A 23,154-nucleotide genomic window follows, 5' to 3' on the forward strand; every position below is an offset into this window, starting at 1 on the left:
CTTGTATTACTCATCCATTTTCCAAATTTCATATGCAACCAGCCAGCAAGGAGAGAAACACTGATATATTTAATCAAAAGAGTACTTCAAACATCTGGTCAAGATCTTATTTATGCAGCAAATCTTTGACGGTATTTCCAGCTTCAAAAACTGGTTTCCTATCTTCTAAGATGCAAATTGCATTGCCAGAATCTGTGCGAGTCTGTAATACTGACATAGTGCAGACTTTGAGTCAAATTACACTTCTTGCCACAAGCAGTTCAATTTAGCGGCAGAGTTCAGGAACCACTATCCTAACCTATTTCTCCCTCGTACTCCAACTGACAGAAGTCCTAACCTCTTTCGGCCTCGCTTCTGGTTTTCAGATCTCTTGTTGGGTGTCACACAACCACTAATTCTGGATTCAATTGTTACATTTGCTCGTCTGCCCAATATTGACCTTTGGCTAGTGACAACTGAAAATACAATCAAAATATAAAACCCTCTTTTCAGGGCCCATGTTCAGAAATGGAGCTGTCCTTGTATTTCCCTCAGTTGGTGTTGCACTGGTTTCAATTTTTCCTTCACAGGTAAATAGCAACACTTCTTCATGAAGGAAGGGTACTTTTCAGAAGTGGGAAACCAAAAGAACTAACGTTTTCTCCCGAAATACGGGCATTTAAGACTCAGCCACATATTGTGGAGCTGTAGACTTGGTACAAGTGGATACACTGAAAGACACAAATATCCCAGTTGCATTCTTTGGTTCTAAGCCCATGACCAAATGTATCAAGTCCAATTTCACAAGTTGTCACCTTCAGGTGATTAGATCTTGCGAACGCTTAGTTCAATGTAAGTTAATAAGCAACTTCAAGAGGATAGTCTCAGGCAATTAACTCTGTGGAGTTTGTACATTCCCCCTGTGTCTGCATGGGTTTCCTCTGGCTGCTTCGGTTTCCTCCCATAGTCCAAAGGTTAGGAGGATTGGCCATGCTAAATTGCCCATAGTGTCCAGGGATGTGCAGACTAGGTGGGCTCGTCATGGGAAATGCAGAATTATAGGGATAGGATAGGGAGGGTGGATCTGGATGGAATGCCCCTCAGAAGGTCAATGTGGACTCAATGGGCAGAATGACCTGCTTCCACACTGTAGAGATTCTATGACTGTATAATAAATGTAAGCATCTATCAACCCCGTCCTGTTATGAAGTCTGACACTCTCACTCTCGCGGTATTTTATTGAAACCTCCGTGGGATATGCTTGTAAGACCAACACTGTAGCCCATCTCTAATTACCTTTGAACTGAATGGCTTCCAATGACATTGCTGTGGGACTGGAGTCATACACAGGCCAGACTGAGTAAAGAAATACCGCCTTCCCTGAAGGACACTGGTGACAATGATTGTTTCATGGTGGTCATTTTAATTGCAGTTTCTATTGAATGAATTTAAATTCCACCATCTGCTGTGGCTGGATTTGAACCAATGACCCCAGACCATTAAATTCTGAATTTCTTTATTACCAGTGCATTACAACTACTAACTGTGGCCCCAATTTTGGAACATCCAATTGCACAGAAACCAGGCATCCCAGCTCCCAATTGTAAGATATACTGAATGATGAGCTGGGGGACTGCAGCTAAGGGAAGGGATATTTCAGGACAATAGAAGTATTTTCTACTGTCTTAAAAAGCCTATACCCACAACTTCACCCTGAATTCTGACAAACAGTCTGCATATCCCCAGGACATCAGTCTGGGGTCTGGTTTATAAGTCTGTAACATTATCACTACAGCACCACCTTCCCAGAGTGCCTGCAGTGACAGTCAAAGCTACACAAATTTCCTTCCTGATCACTTAAGTGCCTTACAGATGTAATGCTTTATTCATTAGCATTTAGATAGCCCCTTTGTCCTATTTATATTGTGTTCATTTAGTCTATATAGGACACCTTTATTTTGGATTCATTGATTTTGCTTAGGTGTTCTGTGCACATTTGAGTTATAAATAATGTTTTAAAAATTTCAATTCAAAATACCAACTTAAGTGTGAGCACCCCAGTTTCACACTCATTGAACCTTTCAGAACTTCACTTGCCTTCTTATTATTACAGAAGCAAAATCCGTTTTGCTGTTGTGTTTTATGTTTAGATTCTATTGACTTTTCTTAGTGTCACAGAACTGTACAGCACAGAAGAAGACCCTTCAACCAGATATCCAAAACTAATCTAGTCCCATTTGCCAACCTTTGGCTTATATCCCGCTAAACTTTTGCTATTTATATATCCATTCAGATAGCTTTTAAATGTTGCAATTGTACAAGCCCTCACCACTTCCTCTGGCAGCTCATTCCATACACGCACCACCCCCTGCATGATAAAGTTGCCCCTTAGATCCCTTTTAAATCTTTCCTCTCTTACCTGAAACCTATGACCTCTAGTTTTGGACTCCCCTATCCTTGGAAAATGACCTTGGCTATTCATCCTAAACCATTCCCCTCATGATTCTATAAACGTCTATAAAAGGTCACCCCTCAGCCTCTGACGCTCCAGGGAAAATAACCCCAGCCTATTCAGCACCTTCCAATAGCTCGAACCCTCCAATGCCAGCAACATCCTTTTAAATATTTTCTGAACCCTTTCAAGTTTCACAACATCTTTCCTAGAGCAGAGAGACCAGAATTGAACGCAGTATTCCAGAAGTGGCCGAACCAATGTCCTGTACAGCCACTACACAACATTCCAACTCCTATGCTCGATGCACTGACTAGTTTTCTCTTTTGTAAAAGAATTAATAATCAGAGCAGAAATGGAATTCTGCAGTTAATGTGAAGCAATTTGATATTGTAGGGATGCCAAAGTTTAGCCATTATTTGTTAATTCAGATAGTATGATTATTTAAGTAGTTAAGATATTACAATTTATATTGCAATTCAAGAACCAGACATTATGTAGCTGGTGTCCATTGTACATTTGAACAATAGCTGTTTCATGTGCAGCTGAGTGAAGGCAAAAAAGGATCTCTTGGGCCCATGGCCCCAGAATAACATCAAATGCAGTTAAAGCGTCAACCTACATAAAACATAGGGGGCAAGAGGAAGCCATTCAGCCCATTGAGTCTGCTGCACCATTAAAAATGATCTCTTGGGCTTCAAGTCCACTTTCTTGCCTTTGTTGGAGATGGTAATTCCTTGGCACTTGCATGGCATGAATGTTACTGACCACTTCTCAACTCAAGCTGTCTTGTTACATTTGGACATAGACCAATTCAGTATCTGGAGTCCTGAATGATGCTGAACGTTGCATGCGAGCATCTCACTTCTGACCGTCTAATGGAGGAAAGGTCATTGATGAAACAGCTGAAGATGGATCAGACTAGGACACCACCCTGAAAAAAATCAAGGGCTCTTATAGTGCAGTGGTAGTGTCCTCACCTCTGCAACAGATGACCTGGGTTCATGTCCCACTTGATCCAATGATGTGTCATAACACATCTGAAAATGTTGAGAAACATAAGAGCTCTTCTAGCACAGTGGTAATATCTCTACCTCTGAACCTGGAGGTCTGGTTCAAGTCCCAGCTCCTCCAGCGATATGTCCAAACATCGCTGATCAGGTTGATTTAGAAAAATATCATGGGGAGCTCCTGCAGAGTTGACTGACCTCCAACAAGCAAAACCATCTTCCTTTGTGCCAGGTACGACTGTCCAACAAGTGGACAGTTTTCCATGGATTCCCCTTAGCCTCGGTCTTGGCCTAGTGGTATTATCACTAGATTGTTAATCCAGTTACTCAACTAATGTTCTGGGGACCTGGGTTTGAATCCTGCCACCAAACCATCGCTGATTGTCAGGAAAAACCCACCTGGTTCACTAATGTCCTTTAGGGAAGGAAATCTGCCATCCTTACCCGGTCTGGCTTACATGTGACTCCAGACCCACAGTAATGTGGTTTACTCTTCATTGCTCTCTGGCTTGTGATGCCCTAACCCCATGAATGAACAAAAACAGTTCAGCTGGGCTTCCTTGCTGCCACACTTGGTCAACTATGGCCTTGATATCAAGGGCAGTCATTCTGACCTCACCTTGGGATTCAGCTCCTTTGACTGTGTTTATACAAAGGACGCAAAGAGGTCAGGCAGCTAAAGGAACACCATCCAATCCCTGACAAAGCCTATTGCTTATCTATGTGACAATACGCATATTAAATAAATAACTCTTTCAATTCTAGAAAAGAACAGTACCTTGGGAATGAGAAGGTACAGAATTTGGATAAGTAGAACAATTTTAGTTACTGTTTTGTAATGTTTGATCATTGTTTTATATTTAAGGTAAATATCTATGTTCTTTTTTGGTTCACACACTGAAAGTCCTAACATCATTTTATTAGCCACAAAATGCCAAAGTACAAAGGAGACTTGGACCCAAGTGGTTTCGACTGAAGAGGTTAACATGTGAAATATTCTGGTGGCGTACTGGTAATGTCACTGGACTATCAAACTAGAATCCTAGGTCAACGCTTTGGGGAATGGGAATCAAATCCTACTGTAGCAGATGGTGGAATTTTATAAATCTGGTATATCATTAATGGTGACTGTTAAACATTGCCATAAAATCCCATCTGATACGCTAGTACACCTATCAGGAAAGAAATCTGCCGTCTTTGCCTGGTCTGGCCCACATGTGACTCCAGGCAAACAGCCATGGAGTTCACAGACAATTAAAGATGGCCAGTAAATGCTGGTCTTACGAGTGATGCCCATATCTCTTGAAGGGAAATTTTAAAAATTGTGCTGGACCATAGCCCACTTCCAGCGGTGTGTAATCCCTTCTTTGAGCACGGTGATGAGAATCATAAAATCCCTACAATGTGGAAGCAGGCCATTTGGCCCACTCACACTGACCCTCCAAGGAGGAGCATCCCACCAAGATCCACCCCTCCTACCCTATCACCTTGCATTTCCCATGGCTAATCCACCTAGCCTGCGCATTCCCTGGACACTATGGGCAATTTAGCATGGCCAATTCTCCTAACCTGAACATCTTTGGGCTGTGGGAGGAAACCAGAGTGCCCAGAGGAAATCCACGCAGACACAAGGAGAATGTGCAAACTTCAAGGCTGGAATCAAACCTGAGTCCCTGGTGCTGTGAGGCAGCAGCACTAACCCCTGAGCCACCATGGCAAAAGTGAGGACTGCAGATGCTGGAAATCAGAGTTTAGATCAGAATGGTGCTGGAAAAGCACAGCAGGTCAGGCAGCATCCGAGGAGCAGGAAAATCGACGTTTCAGGCAAAAGCCCTTCATCAGGAATGCCTGGAAGGCTTTTGCCCGAAACATTGATTTTCCTGCTCCTCGGATGCTGCCTAACCTGCTGTGCTTTTCCAGCACCACTCTGATCGAAACCCCTGAGCCACCATGCCATCCAGAGGCTTTGCCCGAAGTGTGTCAGAATATCTCTGAACAAGTTGATTAGGAAAACGTTAACCTTGGCGAGGTTCTGCAGATATGCCCTGAGATGACTGAGCTCCTACAATCGCTCTACATTTGTGCTCGATTTTAACCAGCAGAGTGTTTTCCTCCTGACTCCTGTTTTGCTTGAGATCCTCAGGGTAGACGTTTTTAAATTGACCTGTTCAGATGTGCTCTGACCATTTCATGAGTTATCTAAGTACACATAGATTCTGGCAATTTCCTTTCTGTCGTTTTGTGATCTTGCGCATTTTCTAACAATCTTCAGAAAGGAAAAAGACATGCACCACATGTCATAACACCATAAACCACTTCACAGCCAATGGCTTTTGAAATGGAAGAAATCCCTTTCCTTTCCTCACTGCAGGATTTTTGGAAGACTTTTCTACTATGCTTCCCGTTTAATTGGATTTGTAAACCATTTAGAGTCATAGCTGTTTAGTCTAATTTGATTGTGTTTTGGAATGCATTTATGTTGCATTCTTGACATTATGTGTTTTAAATTGTTTCCACTGTGCTCGAGTGCTGTTTGTTCATTAGTACACCACAATCCATTTCCTTTCAGTTGTCTCCACTTGCTTTTGAATACTTCAAGCTACACACTGATTGGATTGTCCCAGTCTGTGATTACCATTCCCAGGGAAAGCCCAAGACTTCAATTTTCTGCACCCTTTATAGGTTCTGGACAAGTGCCCTATGAAGATTAGAACCCTACAAGGCAGAAAGGGACCATTCAGCCCATCAACTCAGCACTGACACTCTAAATACCATCCTCCCCAAACAGTACAGGCCCTTCAGCCCACAATGTTGTGCTGAGCATTCATCTTAATCTAAGATCAACCAAACCTGCACACCCCTCAAATTTACTGTTGTCCATGTGATTGTCCAGCAGATTTGCCATGGTAATCCCGTAGTCTGCGCATCCCTGGATATCACGAGCAATCCACCTATCTTTGGACTGTGGGAGGAAACCAGAGCACCCAGAGAAAACCCACGCTGACATCGGGAGAATGTGCAAACTCCACAGATAGTCACCCGAGGCTGGAATCGAACCCGGGTCCAGTGAGGCAGCAGTGCTGGCCACTGTACCACCCACTAATTTCAGTAGATGGAGCACTGTCAGATGGCATATTGAAAGTGGAGTTAACCACTGCCCCAGTGTTAGCCACACCTAAGCACTGTTTCCTGCAGCTCCTTCGACATATCACATTTGAGGCTGAAGTTTATCTTTTGTGACACAGCTCGATGATTGAAAACAGGAAGTCCCATTTTAGCCAGCACCAGCTTAGTCCACACTGGGGTTTTCCCCATCATCAAAGGCCATTGACAGAGACTGAAGCATTTTGGTTTCTTCTTAGCACAGTCAAAGCTATAGTCAGGACATTCCTCTCCCCTCCTTGTCCCAGTTAATTCAGGTTACAAAAGCAACAAACTGTTGCTATTTTTTGACATCAAGGAATGTTGTTATTTGGCAATGGATAAAGCAGTTTTTTCTTAAACGGAGCAAAAACATTCAATCTTTCATGCAAGATCAGGTCAAAAACAAAAGTCCCTGCTCTTTGGAGGGAAGAAGATTTCAGATTGATGCTCAAGTGTAACATTGACAGAAAACCATGCAACCAAACAACTTGTCACATATCTATCGCTCACCCTTTCTACAGTATTTCCCAATGGAACTTGAAGCAATGTTAAAATCCATGATACCTTTTTGAACTTGCATTTTAATGCCTAACATTAATTCTGACAAATTTACAAATCACACAACACCAGGTTATAGCCCAACAGGTTTATTTGAAAGCACGAGCTTTCGGAGCACTGCTCCTCCTTTAGGCAGTTCTCCTTTAGCTAGTGCTGCCAAATAAACCTGGAATATCACCTGGAATTGTGTGATTTGTAACTTTGTCCACCCCAATCCAACACCAGCTCCTCCACATCATTAATTCCAATTCAAAGTTTGTGAGAAGATTTGTAGCTCGGGTGCTCGTTGCTGTGGTTCTGTTCGCCGAGCTGGAAGTTTTTGTTGCAAACGTTTCGTCCCCTGTCTAGGTGACATCCTCAGTGCTTGGGAGCCTCCTGTGAAGCGCAGGGACAGGCCACTATAAATGCTGGAGGAAACACCACAGAAGCGCTTCACAGGAGGCTCCCAAGCACTGAGGATGTCACCTAGACAGGGGACGAAACGTTTGCAACAAAAACTTCCAGCTCGGCGAACAGAACCACAACATTAATTCCAATGTCAGACAAACTCCCAGACTTTATATCTTCAAGAACGTTTCGACATAATCAATCCATTCTTTAACCCAGAGTCATGACTGCTCCTTTCTGATCACAACACAGTGGGATTCACAGGTCCACAGTACAGTTTTAGGCTCAACAATGATGAGATTCATCAGAAGTTTCAGTCTCGCTGGGAATCCTTCCCCCCCCCCCCTCACACTGCAATGCAGAGCAGACAGAAGCAATGCACTGACCTGAGAAAAGAGCTCCAAGGTGCTCAGATCATTCTAAAGACTAAGGTGAAGATCTTTATTAGTTCTCTTTCTTCATCATTAACAGCAGCTGATACACAGCAGCAAATGCCACCCCTCCCAGCATTTAGGAAGATGAATAGTGTAGAAGTAACATTATTGGTTTAGCAAACTCATGCTACTGCCCTGAAAATGTGAGTTCAAATCCCAACCTGACAGCTGGCAAAATGGCAATTCAGTTTAATAATACTGATCACAAAGCTAAGACTATCTTTCGGAGGTAAGATTTGTAGATCGGAACACTTCCCCTTTTCTTTTCCGTCTTCCTTTTGTATTTGTGCTTTTGTTCTTTATTAATTCTGGGTTCTTGTATCAATGATGCTTTTTTAAAAAAAAAATGTGGGTTCTTGTACCTAAGATGGCGCTGGAGAATGGCAACTTTGTAAATTTTTCACTGTACTCCTGTTCTGGAGTACACGTGACAAAAAAAAACCTAATTCCAATTGTAATAACACTGACTTTTGTATAAACCCATCTAGTTCACCAATCCCTATAAAAGGCCGTTCTTATCTGCTCAGGCTCACAGCAATGGTGTTGACTTTTAATTGTTCATAAGAGCATTTCAGGATAATACTGACTTTGCCCATGGCTCCTGCGTGAAACAGACACCCCATCACATGCAGCAGGATGTAAATCAATTAATTAAGTTCTAATTGTGCAGCACACTCCAGGATCTTTACAGCCAGTTTAAAATAGATCTGAAAATGTGTTGCTGGAAAAGCACAGCAGGTCAGGCAGCATCCAGGGAACAGGAGAATCGACGTTTCGGGCATAAGCCCTTCTTCCTGAGGGGCTTATGCCCGAAACGTTGATTCTCCTGTTCCCTGGATGCTGCCTGACCTGCTGCGCTTTTCCAGCAACACATTTTCAGCTCTGATCTCCAGCATCTGCAGTCCTCACTTTCTCCTCAGTTTAAAATAGGTCCCAGTTAACACAATTGGTTCAGGTCAAGGATATAACAATCTCCCCTACACCTAGTAGGAATATTGTTGGAGCGAGTACTCTGCTTAGTGTTCTTTCATCTGAAGGACTTTGGTTTCAATGCAGGCCAGAGACTATAGTTAAAGAATGAACAGTTAAATGGGGGATTGTGCGGTGTCATGGTTGTTCACTATCTCTGGGCCAGAAGTATGTCACAATATGTCTGAGTAGGTTGATTAAAAGCAAAATCTCCAAAGTCATAATCTCCCCTGTCCCCAAAGACATCCTCATGTTCTGGTATAGAGCCCTGGATTGATTAGCCAGTAACATTTAAACAAGAGCAAACATTAATCCATGACAACAGAATGTAGTCAATAGGAAAATAGCCTTGAGTGGTCTATTTCAATGCAATTATCCTTCATCATAGAATCCCTACTGTGTGGAAACCGACCATTTGGTCCAACAAGTCCACGCTGACCCTCTGAAGAACAGCCCACCCAGACTCATTCCCCTACCTATTACTCTACATTTACCCCTCACAAAATGGACCTAACTTACACACCCCTGAACACCATAGGAAATTCAGCATGGCCGATTCACCTAAACTTCACATCTTTGGATTGTGGGAGGAAACCGGAGCACCCAGAGGAAACCCACGTAGACACAGGGCGGCACGGTGGCACAGTGGTTAGCACTGCTGCCTCACAGCGCCAGAGAACCGGGTTCAATTCCCGACTCAGGCGACTGACTGTGTGGAGTTTGCACGTTCTCCCCGTGTCTGCATGGGTTTCCTCCGGGTGTTCCGGTTTCCTCCCACCATCCAAAGATGTGCAGGGTCAGGTGAATTGGCCATATTAAATTGCCTGTAGTATTAGGTATGGGGTAAATGTAGGGGTAGGGGTGGGTTTCGCTTCGGCGGGTCGGTGTGGACTTGTTGGGCCGAAGGACCTGTTTCCACACTGTAATCTAAATCTAAAATCTAAATGTGCAAACTCCACACAGACAATCACCCAAGGCTAGAATTGAACCCAGGTCCCTGGTGCTGTGAGGTAGCTGTGCTAACCACTGAGCCACCATGTCACCCATTTTTATTCACTCATCAGATGCTGGCTAGGCCAGCATTTATTGCCGATCCCTTAGTTGCCTTTAGATACAACTAACTGGCTAGCTCAGCCATTTAGTAGGCAGTCAAGAATCAGCCATATAGCTATAGGCCTGGAGTCACATGTAGCTCAAAAGAGCAGTTAACCTTCCCTGAAGGACATCAGTGAGCCAGATGGGTCTTTACAAAAATTGACAGTGGTCACCATTTGACTTTTAATTCCAGAGTTTCATTTTATTGAATTCAAATTCCATCATCTGACATAATGGACTGCAGAACATTAATACATCACAACTGGTACATTGTAACAATCTCCCCATCCTGGGAGCCTGGGACGCCAGAACAGCGTCTTGCGTCTCTGTAATATTAGTCAAGTGACAATACCATGAGCCATTGCCTACCCAAAATGATGAGGCTTTGAAGATGAACACCATTCTGATCCCTCTCATCCTAAGATTTAACCTCAGAAACGGAGTAAAACAAGTTATGACAGCCACTATCTAATGCCCCAAAACAAGTTTCAAACACCTTCGAAACAGCACTCTGCAGGCACCCAGCAGCACCCCTGCTGCCTGAAGCTACTCAGTAGGACATTGTTCAGTAATAGGAAAACTAGCAAGATCCGGCTTCAGTTTGTTTATGAGCTTGGCAGAAGGGCCAAGGAAATCATGGAACATGTATTATTTATAATTGAGTATCAGCAGCACACAAAGCCAAGTTCAGGCTGCACAGTCAGAAATACTCATGGACAAATACTTTGGCTCGGCATCGGCTGCTCAGACTTGGCAGTCATCCCTCGTCACCAATCCAGGATGTTGCCAAAGGGCTGAAGACATTCATTGCAGTGGTCACTAGGTTCCCATGCAGAATTCCCAATATAGAACAATGCAATTGGAAAGGAAAAGGATATGGCCAGCTGCTTGCAGGATTCTGGCTGATTTCTTATCCCACTGCACTGTGTCACAATCGGTGCTCCCCTTCAGTCAACCATGAGCATACTCCACCTTGGTGATGACCAGTTTCTCAACGTTAAAGCAGACAAAGAAAGGGCAGGCTTTCCTGCTTTCATTAATTGTCCTGTTAAAGTCGGTGCCACTCTAAAACATGTTGTCCCTTGTTTTGCTCACCAGTTCCTGGCTCACCATTAATGGATGCAGGATACATCAATGCCTTGCCTCACAACTCCAGAGAGAAGATCCAGAGATCCGAGGTGCTCATAGCCAACTTCAACTTGGAATTCAATTGGCAGAAACTCTCAGAGCTGAGTAACACAATTCTGGGAAAATGGTCTACACTTAAAACAGTGCTTTTAAAACTAGTGCAAATTATTATTGTTGTACTGAATGCCACAAATCTCACTCACATACACACACACACCTGAGTGTTACAGAACACAGGCAGTTCAGCCCAAATCATCTGTGCCAACCATAACACCATTCAAAACCTATACCGTATGCCTGTACACGGTCCACATCTCTCGATTCCCTGCCTGCTCACTTGTCTGTCTAAATGCTTCTTAACATATCCGCTTTGCCAACCTCCCCTGGCAGCACATTCCAGACACCTACCACCCTCTGTTTAAAAAGAAAACTCACCTCACACATCTCCTTTAAACTTTAAAGATGAACTTCATCTTAAACCTCTTCCCCCTAGTATTTGATATTTCGGCCTTGGCAAAAAGATGCCAATTATTTACCCTATCCATGCCTCTCATCATTTCAGAAACTTCTCTCAGGTTGCCCTCAGCCTCCGATACTCTAGCAAAAACAGTCCAAGTTTATCCAACTTCTCCTTCTAGCCAAATAATCTGCAATCCAGGCAACATCCTGGTAACCCTCTTTTGCACCCTTACCAAAGCCTCCACATTCTTCCTATAGAGTGGCAACCAGAACTGCACATAGTACTCCAAATGTGGCCTAACTAAAGTGTTATGCAGCTGCAACATTACTTGCCGATTTTTATACTCACTTGCCCCAACCAATAAGGGCAAGTATACTGTACGCCTTCTTTAGCACCTTATCCACTTGCTTTGCCACTTTCAGGGAACTCTGGACTTCACCCCAAGGTCACCTTGCATATCCATGATCCTAAGGGTCTTGCCATTTACTGTATACTTTCTTCTTGCATTTGATCTCCCAAAATGCATCACCTTACACTTGTCTAGATAAAACTCCATCTGCCAGTTCTCTGCCTAACTTTTCAAATGATCTATATCCTTCTGTATCATTTGACAACCTTCCTCACTATCTCTAACTCCACCAATTTTTGTGTCATTTGCAAACTTACTAATCAGACTACCTATATTTTCATCCTAGTCATTTATGTGTGGATGTATATTACAAAAAAGGATCCCAGCACTGATCCTTCTGGATTACCGCTGATGACAGACTTCCAGCCAGAAAAAACACCCCTTCACAATTACCTTCTATCTGAATTTAAAGTTGGTTACAAGACAGACTTTCCAGTAATTCGGGAACTGACTGCTTCAATTGCATCTCTATTGTAACAGCAATGAAGCAAACTTATGCTGACAATGATCTCAATGTACAGAAGATGGTGATGTTCACATCAGGCAGAGAAACTCAGTAGGCTCTCTTTGCTTAAATACCCTATAGAAACTCATGTTATCCATTTTTATATTCTAGCTGGATGGGAACAGTGTAGGGGAGCTTTACTCTGTATCTAACCCTGTACTGTACCTGTCCTGAGAGTGTTTGATGGAAACGATAGAGAGGAATCTTTATTCTGTATGTAACCTTTTATTGAGCCTGTCTGGGGAGTGTTTGATGGAAACGGTGTAGAGAGAGCTTTACGCAGTATCGAACTCGATGCTGTCACTGTCTTGGGAGTGTTTGATGGAAACAATGTCGAGATAGAGAAGCTTTATATTGCTTGAGGATGCGATCTCAGACACTGCTAACATGTAGTTGGGTAGATAACTGTCACCATCTTCATTTTCTGACTAGGTCTACAGGGCTGATGTAGTCTAAGTAACAGAAGAAAACCACAAGATAGCTTAAAACAAGAGGTACAAAAACACTCAGGTACAAGTTATCTTGTGAGATAGACATAGTTACTAAAACTAATAGATGACCTAGAGACAGGTTTGTACCTTTCAAGACCCTCAGATATTTTGCCTTTCCTCACCTAAATCCTTATGGCATCATCGCATTTGGTGAAGTTTGATGCAGTGATCAATATTAACCCATTCAGAATCATTATCTTATAAATCTCTCCCACCCCACCAAGTTTTTATCCCATAATTAACATTTATACATTCACATATGAGTTGGACAAGTTGAACCAAAGGGTCTGTTTCCATGCTGTACAGCTCTATGACATTTAGATTTCCCACTATCCCAATTCCCCTCTGCAACCCACTCAAATTCAGCTGGTCTGAAGGTCACACATTTCTCCGGATTCAGAAGATTGGTAGGCTTGGAGAATGCTGACCTTGGTTTTGTTGTTGAGCATGCGTGGTCTGTTAGTCATTGTCACCATTAGATTTCAGTTTCTTGATTGTGAAATACCTTTTCTATTCTCTTACAAGAAACGTTACAACATATAGAGTGTAAAACATGGCATTAATCTTGAGAACCAGGCTTTCTGGACAACGTAGCATTACTGCTGCAGGCTGCAATCAACCATAATGTAAGATCTGATAACATGTGCCCCTTTATCAAGCTTAAAATGTATTAGATGCCTGTTGGCAAAATCACTTCTTGCCAAAAGGATTTGGTTGGATCATTCATTCTCCCTTGGAATACATTGGATTTAAAAACCGCTTTACAGAACACCAGCATTCTGCCTGCAAAAGCGTCCCTGCCACATTAACACCACTCCCCCCACAACCGATGCGCTTCCCTGCTCCTCCCCGCACCCCCCCCCCTCCACCCCCCACCCATTCCCTGGCCAACACCTCTGTCTTGGGCTTGTTGCAGTGTTCCAGCAAAGCTCAGCGTAAGCTGGAAGAACAACACCCCATTTTCTGCTTGAGGGCCCTGCAGCTCTCCAAACTCAATATAGAGTCCAATAATTTTAAGAGCTGAACTCTCCCATGTCCTAGTCCCCAACCCCACACGCCAGGCCTTGTTATCACACAGTCTGCCATAACACACTATCCATTGTTAGCCGATAACCGTTCTCCATTAACAGTTATTCACTCGCCTAGCCAGATCTTTCACCACTCCTTTGTCCGTCCAACTGTTCTTCTTTCTCTTTACTCCTTAGCCCCTCCCCCAACTCTACCTTCTGCATACAAACTGACATTTTCCTAGCTACCATCAGTTCTGTAGAAGGATCATCTAGACCTGAAATGTTAACTCTGATTTCTCTTCACAGATAGATATGGATCAAGGGCAGGCAGGAGAGATTAGTTTAATTTGGCACCATGTTCGGCACAACTTTGTGGGCCAAAGGGCCCATTCGTGTGCTGTTTTGTTCTCTGTGCTATTAGCCACCCTCCAGTCGTCCGGCACCTGACCCATGGTTATAGAGGATACAAATATGTCTGCTAGGGGCCTCATAATTTCCTCCTGAACTTCAACTACTTCTTTTAAGTTTGATCTTTTCAACTTTTAAGTGCACTGTTTCTTTTCAAGTTTTCACTTGTCGAGCAGGAGTTTTAACTGAACTCACAGAGCCTCCAACATGTATTCACTCCCTGACTGAAATCTGACATGGGACAGATTCCAAAGACCATCGGCACCTGATGGTATGCCCAAATACCTTGGAGTGCCTGGTCCTCCAGCTCCATGCAGCGGCAAGCGTATACTTCTGCGTTTCTCTTACCAGGTCTGAAGCGCTTTTCCCTTTGACTGTAGATTTAGTCTTGTTGCATCATGTCTGCTGAAAACATTTGGTACTGGAAACGCACAGACGGTCAGGCAACATCTGAGGGGCAGAAGAGTCGACATTTTGGGCCCTTCTTCAGGAATGAAATGCACGAAACGTCGACTCTCTTGCTCCTCAGATGCTGCCTGACCAGCTGTGCTTTTCCAGCACCACACTTTTCAATTAACGAGTACGTGATGCCAACCACTGCTAAAATGTGTTGTCAGCATCCTCATTTTCTGACTGGGTCTATGCTTAGTCAAGTGTGGTAAGAGGAGAACCACTGGGTGGGCTAAGAAGAGGCTCTTATCTTGAACAAGCCATTTTGATTCCATGATAGCAATCAGGCCACAAGTTACATTGCTATAATAGGCAATATTACTAACACTACTGACAGGAGAGTTGCAATCTGATTACATACCCTTGAAATCCTAAAATATTTTGCCTTTCCCCACCCAAATGCCAATGACATCACATGATTGTGTGGACCATAAAGCAATCATCAATATTAGCCTTTTTTGAAACATTATCATTTTACATCACTTCACTCTGTGTGGAACCCCACCCGTCCTCGGAGTGCTTGATGGGGACAGTACAGAGGTAGCTTTACACTGTACCTAACCCCCTCTGCATCCCCATTCTGGGACTGTTTAATGGTGACTGTGTCAAGAGGGTTTTATTCTATATCTATTTGATGGTGGTAATGTAGAGAGGGTTTTACCTTCAGTTTAAATATATGGAGGGAACCTTTTTTTTGGTTTAAAAGAGTAGAGGCAGCTTACTCTGTATCTAACCCCATGCTGTACCTGATCTAGCAGTGTTTGATGGGAACAGTGTTAAGGGAGTTTTATTTTTATGCTAAAAGAATCGATAGAGCTTTACTCATTCTCTAACCCCATGCTGGACCGGTCCTAGAAATGTTTGATGGGGACATTGTGGAGGGGGCTTTACTTTCAGTTTAAAAGAATACAAGAAGCTTTATACCGTATCTGTCCCTGTTCTGGGAGTGTTTAATGGGAAAACTCTGTCAAGAGAGCTTTACTGTGTCTAACTCTGAAGTGTCCTGGGAGTGTTTGATGGGAACAGTGAAGGGGCAGTTTTTTGAGTTTAAAAGGAGTAGAGAAGGCTTTATGTTGTATCCAATCCTATATTGTACTCGTCCTGGGTACGTTAGGCAGCCCATCACCGGGACTAAAGGTCCAGTCGAATCAAAACCAAACTCATCCAGGTCCTAGTTTGCACTAACTCCGATTATAGAGTGATAGATTTGTTCTGTTACTGATCAGTCATGACCTTGCTGACTACAATGGTAAGCAGTCTGACACCTCAGTTGTAGTATCATCATCTTTAATTGTAAATCATGCTACCATTTTCCCTAGATCTTTTTCCTTCTCCTGTCCTACTCTGCCATCTCTGCTCCCAATAACAGCCTCTGGCTTCTCCTAGATTTTAACTATTCCATTATTAATGGCAGCACCTTCAGTTGTCAAGGCCTGGAACTCCCTCCCTAAACCTCTCCAATTTTCTAGCTCTCTCTCCTCCATTCAGACATTTTTTGCTCGCACCCACCTTTGGATAAGGATTGGCTTGTGTGATTTATTTCTGATTACTGTGATCTTTGTTGCTTTACTTTGTTACGTTGAAGCTGCTGATACAAGGAACAAAAAGATAAACTTCAGCAAATCGATAATGTTCTTGTCAGGCAGAGTGTTAATTTTCAACTGGACTTTCTTATAGCACCAGGTACAAGTTAACATTTTGCAGCATCATAAGGTCAAATTGTGTTGCATTTCATTTGGATTCAAAAGCAATGGAAGAGATGGGATAAAGTTGAAAAGCCAGGCACGTGCAGCATTAAGAACTCTCAGTATGGAGTCATGATTATATTGAACTTCCAATCATCCAACTTCCAACTAGGAGCTGTTCTGATTGCTCCAGTGGGAAACTGATTTTTATGGGAGCGAATGGCTCTTAGTTGATATAGAGATCCATCCAACATCCAACAGGAACCAATGAGAACATTGGACCCGAAACATTAACATTCTTTTCTCTCTCCACAGATGCTGCTGGACTGACTGAGTTTCTCCAACAGTTTTCGGTGAGGACAGGTATTTGGGGAGGGGGGGTCAGATGAAGAGTAGAACTCATATGGATTCTGTTAAGACAACGTCACTGAGGCTGCAGTTCATTCTGAGGGAGAGATCTACGTTTTGTGCCAAATTCTTTCACTGCTCCAGAAGGAAGGTGAGATGTCACAGGGACATCACCAGACCTCATACCCCGGGGAGAAAAGAACCCTGTTTTCCAACCTGAACATAATGCTGGGGGCCAACAGGGAGAGGAGGGAGAGCGTCTCCCCAGACAGTAACAGGAGGAGGCCCCTGATAATACATTAAGGATGTTTGGTTCCATCTGCCTCCACCTCCAAATTCCTCTTTCTTCAATACCATCTACTCTTCCCTTGATGTGTACGGTTTCCTTTCACGACCTCCCTATCTTCAAAGTGCACGCTCTCTGAGAGCCTTAGCTGTGACAGTATAACAGACACTACAATGTCAGAGATTCTTGCAGGAGAATATTGTTGGACACTACCCCTGACTGGCCCAGCCACTGGAATCATACCTTTACGAGTGTGATCTCTTCCGCAACAATGGTCTTACTGAGCAGATGGCATTGCTTCTATCTCCTATCTGTGACTGGGGGTCCTGTAATGAACAGTCTCTGCTCCCCAAGTTCCACCCACACACTTGAGGTCGAGTCAAGATCAAAGTTGGCATCAGAAGCTGCCAAAAATGTGGGCGCACACACATGTTGGAAGCTCTTGCAGATCAAAGAACAAAGAACATTACAGCACAGGAACCGACCCTTTGGCCCTCCAAGCTTGTGGCGATTCAGATCCTCTATCTAAACCGGTCACCTATTTTCCAAGGGTCCGTAGCCCTCTGCTCCCTGACCACTCATGTACCTGTCTAGATAACGGTATCGTTCCTGCCCCTACCACATCCACTGGCAATGCGTCCCAGGCACCCACTACCCTCTGCATAAAGAACTTTCCACATATAATCTCCCCTAAATTTTTCCCCCTCACTTTGAACTTGTGACCCCTGGTAATTGAGTCCCCCACCCTGGGAAACGTTTCTTGCTATCCACCCTGTCCAAACCTCTCATGATTTTGTAGGTTCCCCCCTCAACCGCCTTCTTTCAAATGAAAATAATCCTCACCTACTTAACCTCTCCTCATGGCTAGCACCCTCCACTCTCTAACATCCTGGTGAACCTCTTCTGCGCCCTCTCCAAAGCATCAGTTGGGTGTTGAGGGAAAGCCCTTCTGGTGATCAATCCCAGTAAATGACTAACAATGCCTTCCATTTGTATGATTCCAGGTGTGGCAGGGAAACCATCAAGTCTGCAATGCCCTGTCAGTCCTGAATCTCATGTATTATTCAGCACTGGGCATCCGATGCTTGGGTGATGGGGTGTGAGCTGCCTGTGAGATCCTGAAGAAGTCTGTGAGAGGATTTCATGGCAAGGCGATTCATGGCCTCTGTTGTGTGCATAGCTACTGACCAAGCTGGGTTTCAGCAGTGCCAAGGGAAAGGATCAGTTGTAGTTGATACCTATTCTCAGTCTTTTCCAGGTAGCTTCACCTCTGCCTGTAGATGCCAGCTTCTCCCTCTGCTCCTCAAGCCTTGAGAGAAAGTGAGGACTGCAGATGCTGGAGATCAGAGCTGAAAATGTGTTGCTGGAAAAGCGCAGCAGGTCAGGCAGCATCCAAGGAACAGGAGAATCGACGTTTCGGGCATAAGCCCTTCTTCCTCAACCCTTGCCCTGACCTCCCGATGCCCTCCCTCTGCGAGCTGCTGCTCCTTATCTCCAAAAACCTCAATGCCTGAGGGTAAGGCACCCTTTTCCAGCTGTACCTTTCGGAGTGTTCAGCTGAAGTCTAAACGTACGTGCCCGCTAACACATGCCTGACGCTGCTTGTCTCACTGACTCACACTCTCTTGGCTTATGCCTGTTCCAACTCGCCTGAAGCAGAGTTCCTGAACCAGGGCTCACAGTCTTAAGACACATTTCGGACTGAGATGAGGAGAATTTGTTTTCAACCCAGAGAGTATCACAGAGTCATAGAGATGTATGGTACAGAAACAGGCCCTTCGGTCCAACTCGTCCTTGCCGACCAGATATCCTAAATTAATCTCGTCCCATTTGCCAGCATTTGGCCCATATCTCTCCAATCCCTTCCTATTCATGTACCCATCCAGATGCCTTTTAAATGTTGTAATTGTACCAGCCTTCACCATTTCCTCTGGCAATTTATTCCACACATGCACCACCCTCTGCGTGAAAAAGTTGCCCCTTAGGTTCCTTTTAAATCCTTCCCCTCCCACTTTAAACTTCTGCTCTCTAGTTCTGGACTCCCCTCCCCGGAGGAAAAGACTTTGTCTATTTACCCTATCTAAGCCTCTCATATTTTTATAAACCTCTATAAGGTCACCCCTCAGCCTCCAAAGTTCCAGGGAAAACAGCCCCAGCCCGTTCAGCCTCTCCCTAAAGCTCAAATCCTCCAACCCTGGCAACATCCTTGTAAATCTTTTCTGAACCCTTTCAAGTTTCACAACATCTTTCCTACAGCAAACACAGTATTCTGAACGTGGCCTAACCTATGTCCTGTACAGCTGAAACATGACCTCCTAACTCCTATAGTGGGTGAGCTTTTGGAAATCTGTGCCACAGAAAGCAGTCAAAAATTCATGTTCAACATTTTCAAGATGGAGTTAGATATAATCCCCTGTTCCCACTTTCCTCCCATACCCTTTGGTCCTTTTAGCCTGGAGTTGGATGATTAGCCATAATCATATTGAATGGCAAAGCAGACTCAAGGGGCCGAATCGCCTACTCTTGGTCCTTTTTTCTGTGAATGCTGGCCAGCTCCACGCTGTTTTGTTGACAGTAGGAAGTCAACAAGCTGCTTAACCAGCTTAAAACTCAAATACTGAGGATGCTGGAGAACCAAGCTATAAATAGAAATTGCTGGAGGAACTCAGCAGGACTGGCAGCATCTGTGGAGAGAGAAACAGAGTAAATGTTTCGAGTCCAACACGACTCTCCATTGGAACGGAGATTTTACTCTCTACTCCTCACACAAAAGGTGTTGGACATGAGGAATGAATATTCTCACATCTGGTGTTGGTTCCCTCTTTTGGATTGTCTGCCTCCATTCCAGCCCAATTCAGCCTCTGAAAGGCTGGCCCAGCTGAACTCTGTTCGACTGTCCTCAAATTCTGCCTGACCTGCTCGACTGTGTCCAACACTTTTAACACCCACCTGAGAGAGGTGTCTCACCCGAAAAACAGCACCTCTAAAAACAAAAGTGAATTTGCTGTAATATTCCATGTCACTTTCTACCACTGGGACGTTGTCAATGGGCTGCCATGTTTGACAATAAGCAATTGCCTGACTAGAATTACGAAGCACCGTGAAACAGAATCAGAGAATCGAACAGTACAGATTTTTCAGGAAACAAAGTGTGGAAAAAAAAAAGTGCAAGTAATAGCCTGAAAGATTACCTCACCCGATGACTTCACCTCAAAGGCTGGCCCGCATTGTGCACCTTTCATGTGTAAACATTCATAGATGTCCTGCACTTTGACCCTTTAACTTGCAGTTAAAACGTTTGACTCGCTTGATTAATAGCGAATCTAAAATTACCAGTTAGAAACAAGCAGCTAATGAGCTGGGAGGGTGTGGAGCTCCTAATTAGCCAAATTACAACCCTGCTCGGATGGGAACAAGCAATAAAGTCACTAACATTAAATCTGTTAAAAAGATACCAGCTATATAATGTACTGTAGGCATAGGGATTGGAGGAAAGCTCAAACATGATCAGATTCGACTGCAATCTGTCAGCACTAGAAACTTTGTTGCGTCATCGCAGATTTTGATGCCCCACCTGCTGACTAAAACTTCAAGGACTTACAGAGACATAGAGTCAGATAGGATGGAAACAGACCCTTCAGTCCAACTCATCCACACCGACCAGGTATCCAATTCTGACTGAGTCCCATTTGCCAGCACTTGGCCCATATCCCTCTAAACCCTTCCTATTCATATACCCATCCAGGTCCCTTTTAAATGCTGTAATTGTACCAACCTCCACCACTTCCTCTGGCAGCTCATTCCATACACGCACCACCCTCTGCGTGAAAACGTTAACCCTCACCATCCTTTTTAAATCTTTTTCCTCTCGCCGTAAACCTATGCCCTCTAGTTTTGAACTTCCCCACCCTAGGAAAAAGAGCTTGTCTATTTACCCTAACCATGCCCCTCATGATTTTATAAATCTCAATCAGGTCCAGGGAAAACAGCCCTAGCCTATTCAGCCCTCCAATCCTGGTAACATCCTTGTAAACGTTTTCTGCACTCTCTCAAATTTAACAAGATAATCCTACAGAACGGAGATCAGAACTGAAGCAGTATTCTAAAAGTGGCCTCACCAATGTCCTGTACAAATGCAACATGACCTCCCAACTCCTATTCTCAATGCCCTGACCAATGAAGGCGAGCATGCCAAATACCTCCTTCACCACCCTGTCTACCTGCGAATCCTTGTAAAGGAGGCCATTCAGTCCATCGAGCCCACTCCACCATTCAATCATAGCTGGTGAGCATTTCAATGCCACATACCTGCACTCGCCCCATCTCTCTTAATTCCTTGAGTGAGATTAAGAATTTATCACTCTCTGCCTTCAAGACATTTAACATCCCGGCCTCCACTGTGCTCCGTGGCAGTGAATTCCACAGGCCCACCACTTGATCTATATTGTATGCCTCACAGTCTATACCCTCGACCAAGCCTGCGCCAGTTAGGCACAGAAACACTGGAGTTTGTGTTTGCTGAACTTCAGGAAGGCGACGGGTACCATCTCAGGAATAAACAAGAACAGCTCTGGTTCAGTGGATGACACAGTTACCTTGGAGTGAGCAGCCTGTGAGTTAAACCTCACACTGTGAACTTAAGCACTTGCTGGGAGTCCATTCAGTTATCGTACCTCAAATATAGTCTTGTATAAGTAAGAAATGTCTTGGGTCTGTTTGTGCTATATATGTAAAGACTGTACAGAATCAAACTGTTCTAGTAACTACGTATGTATATAATGATTTTTTTTATGAATAAAGTACATTTTTGAAATTTAAAAATTGCTCGAGGGCAATAGAGCTAAGCTGTTGAAGGTGCTGCTTCTCAAATAACACAGTATATGTTAAATATCTCAAGGCAAGTTTAAAGGAAATAAGGGGAGCTCTTTCCAGAATCAAAATTGAACTTGATCCTGCAATCAACACCAGAAGAGAAGCAGTGGTCACTTATTTCATTGCTGTATGTGAGAGATCACAATTATGACGAGAGACGGGAGAAGGGTTTTTCACAAAAGAAAGTTAAATGACCTTATGAGAGGTCTCTAAGATTAGATTAGATTACTTTACAGTGTGGAAACAGGCCCCTCGGCCCAACAAGTCCACCCCGACCCGCCGAAGCGCAACCCACCCAGACCCATTCCCCTACATTTTACCCCTGCACCTAACACCACGGGCAATTTAGCATGGCCAATTCACCTGACCTGCAATCTTTGGACTGTGGGAGGAAACCGGAGCACCTGGAGGAAACCCACGCAGACACGGGGGAGAATGTGCAAACTCCACACAGTCAGTCGCCTGAGGCGGGAATTAAACCCGGGTCTCTGGCGCTGTGAGGCAGCAGTGCTAACCACTGTGCCACCCACAGGAAGATTATAAAAAGATTCTAGATAGTAAATTACAGGAGATTGTTTTCAGTGGCTGACAACATTCAAGTGCAAATAGATTTAAAGGGAAGGTTTAAAAAGGTTACTCAATTGCAGAGTGGCCCTGAAATGTACCCCACCACCCTCTGGGTGAAAACATGTTTCCTCAAGTCCTCTCGAAACGTCCTGTCTTTCATCTTAAAATGATGCCTCCTTGTTATGATGGAAACGTTTTCAAAATCTGATAGCTTCTTGAAAGCAAGGCCAATGGGAATGAACGGGAAAGTGAGATTAAAGGAGGCAGGGGACAGCAGCTTGTCCCCACCTCCTCAACCACCACCAGGGATGGGTAATAATTACTGGCCCTGTCAGCAATGCCCAGATTTCTTAAAAAACATCAAAGAAATGTAATCATGAAAAGGAAAGACCAAACCTGGTTGGAATAATAGCACCGTGGAACAGTCCAGAATTCACTCAGTGCGCCTGCTGTTGACTTATATTCATCCACGACAACGTGTTACTGAGCGTGAGTGTGAGAGAGAGT

General features: G+C 43.9%; 1 protein-coding gene across 3 annotated transcripts in view; it reads right to left on the reverse strand.

The window, feature by feature from the left end:
- The window catches only part of LOC122541754 (PDZ and LIM domain protein 1), an 85,416-nt gene extending 64,951 nt beyond the window's left edge, over window positions 1-20,465 (reverse strand). For 2 of the 3 annotated variants that reach the window (XM_087982480.1, XM_087982482.1), the window contains exon 1: window positions 20,158-20,241. In XM_087982480.1, coding sequence (XP_087838606.1) covers window positions 20,158-20,226 — 69 coding nt within the window. In that variant the 5' untranslated portion in view covers window positions 20,227-20,241. Of the gene's footprint in view, window positions 1-20,157; window positions 20,242-20,399 lie in introns of those variants that run through there. The other variant, XM_087982481.1, reaches the window with a different exon arrangement.
- Window positions 20,466-23,154: the final 2,689 nt, after the last annotated feature.

This window comes from Chiloscyllium plagiosum, unplaced genomic scaffold (assembly GCF_037043375.1).
Source record: "Chiloscyllium plagiosum isolate Xiang-an unplaced genomic scaffold, Cpla_swu_hap1 HiC_scaffold_43, whole genome shotgun sequence".
NCBI lineage: Eukaryota > Metazoa > Chordata > Chondrichthyes > Orectolobiformes > Hemiscylliidae > Chiloscyllium > Chiloscyllium plagiosum.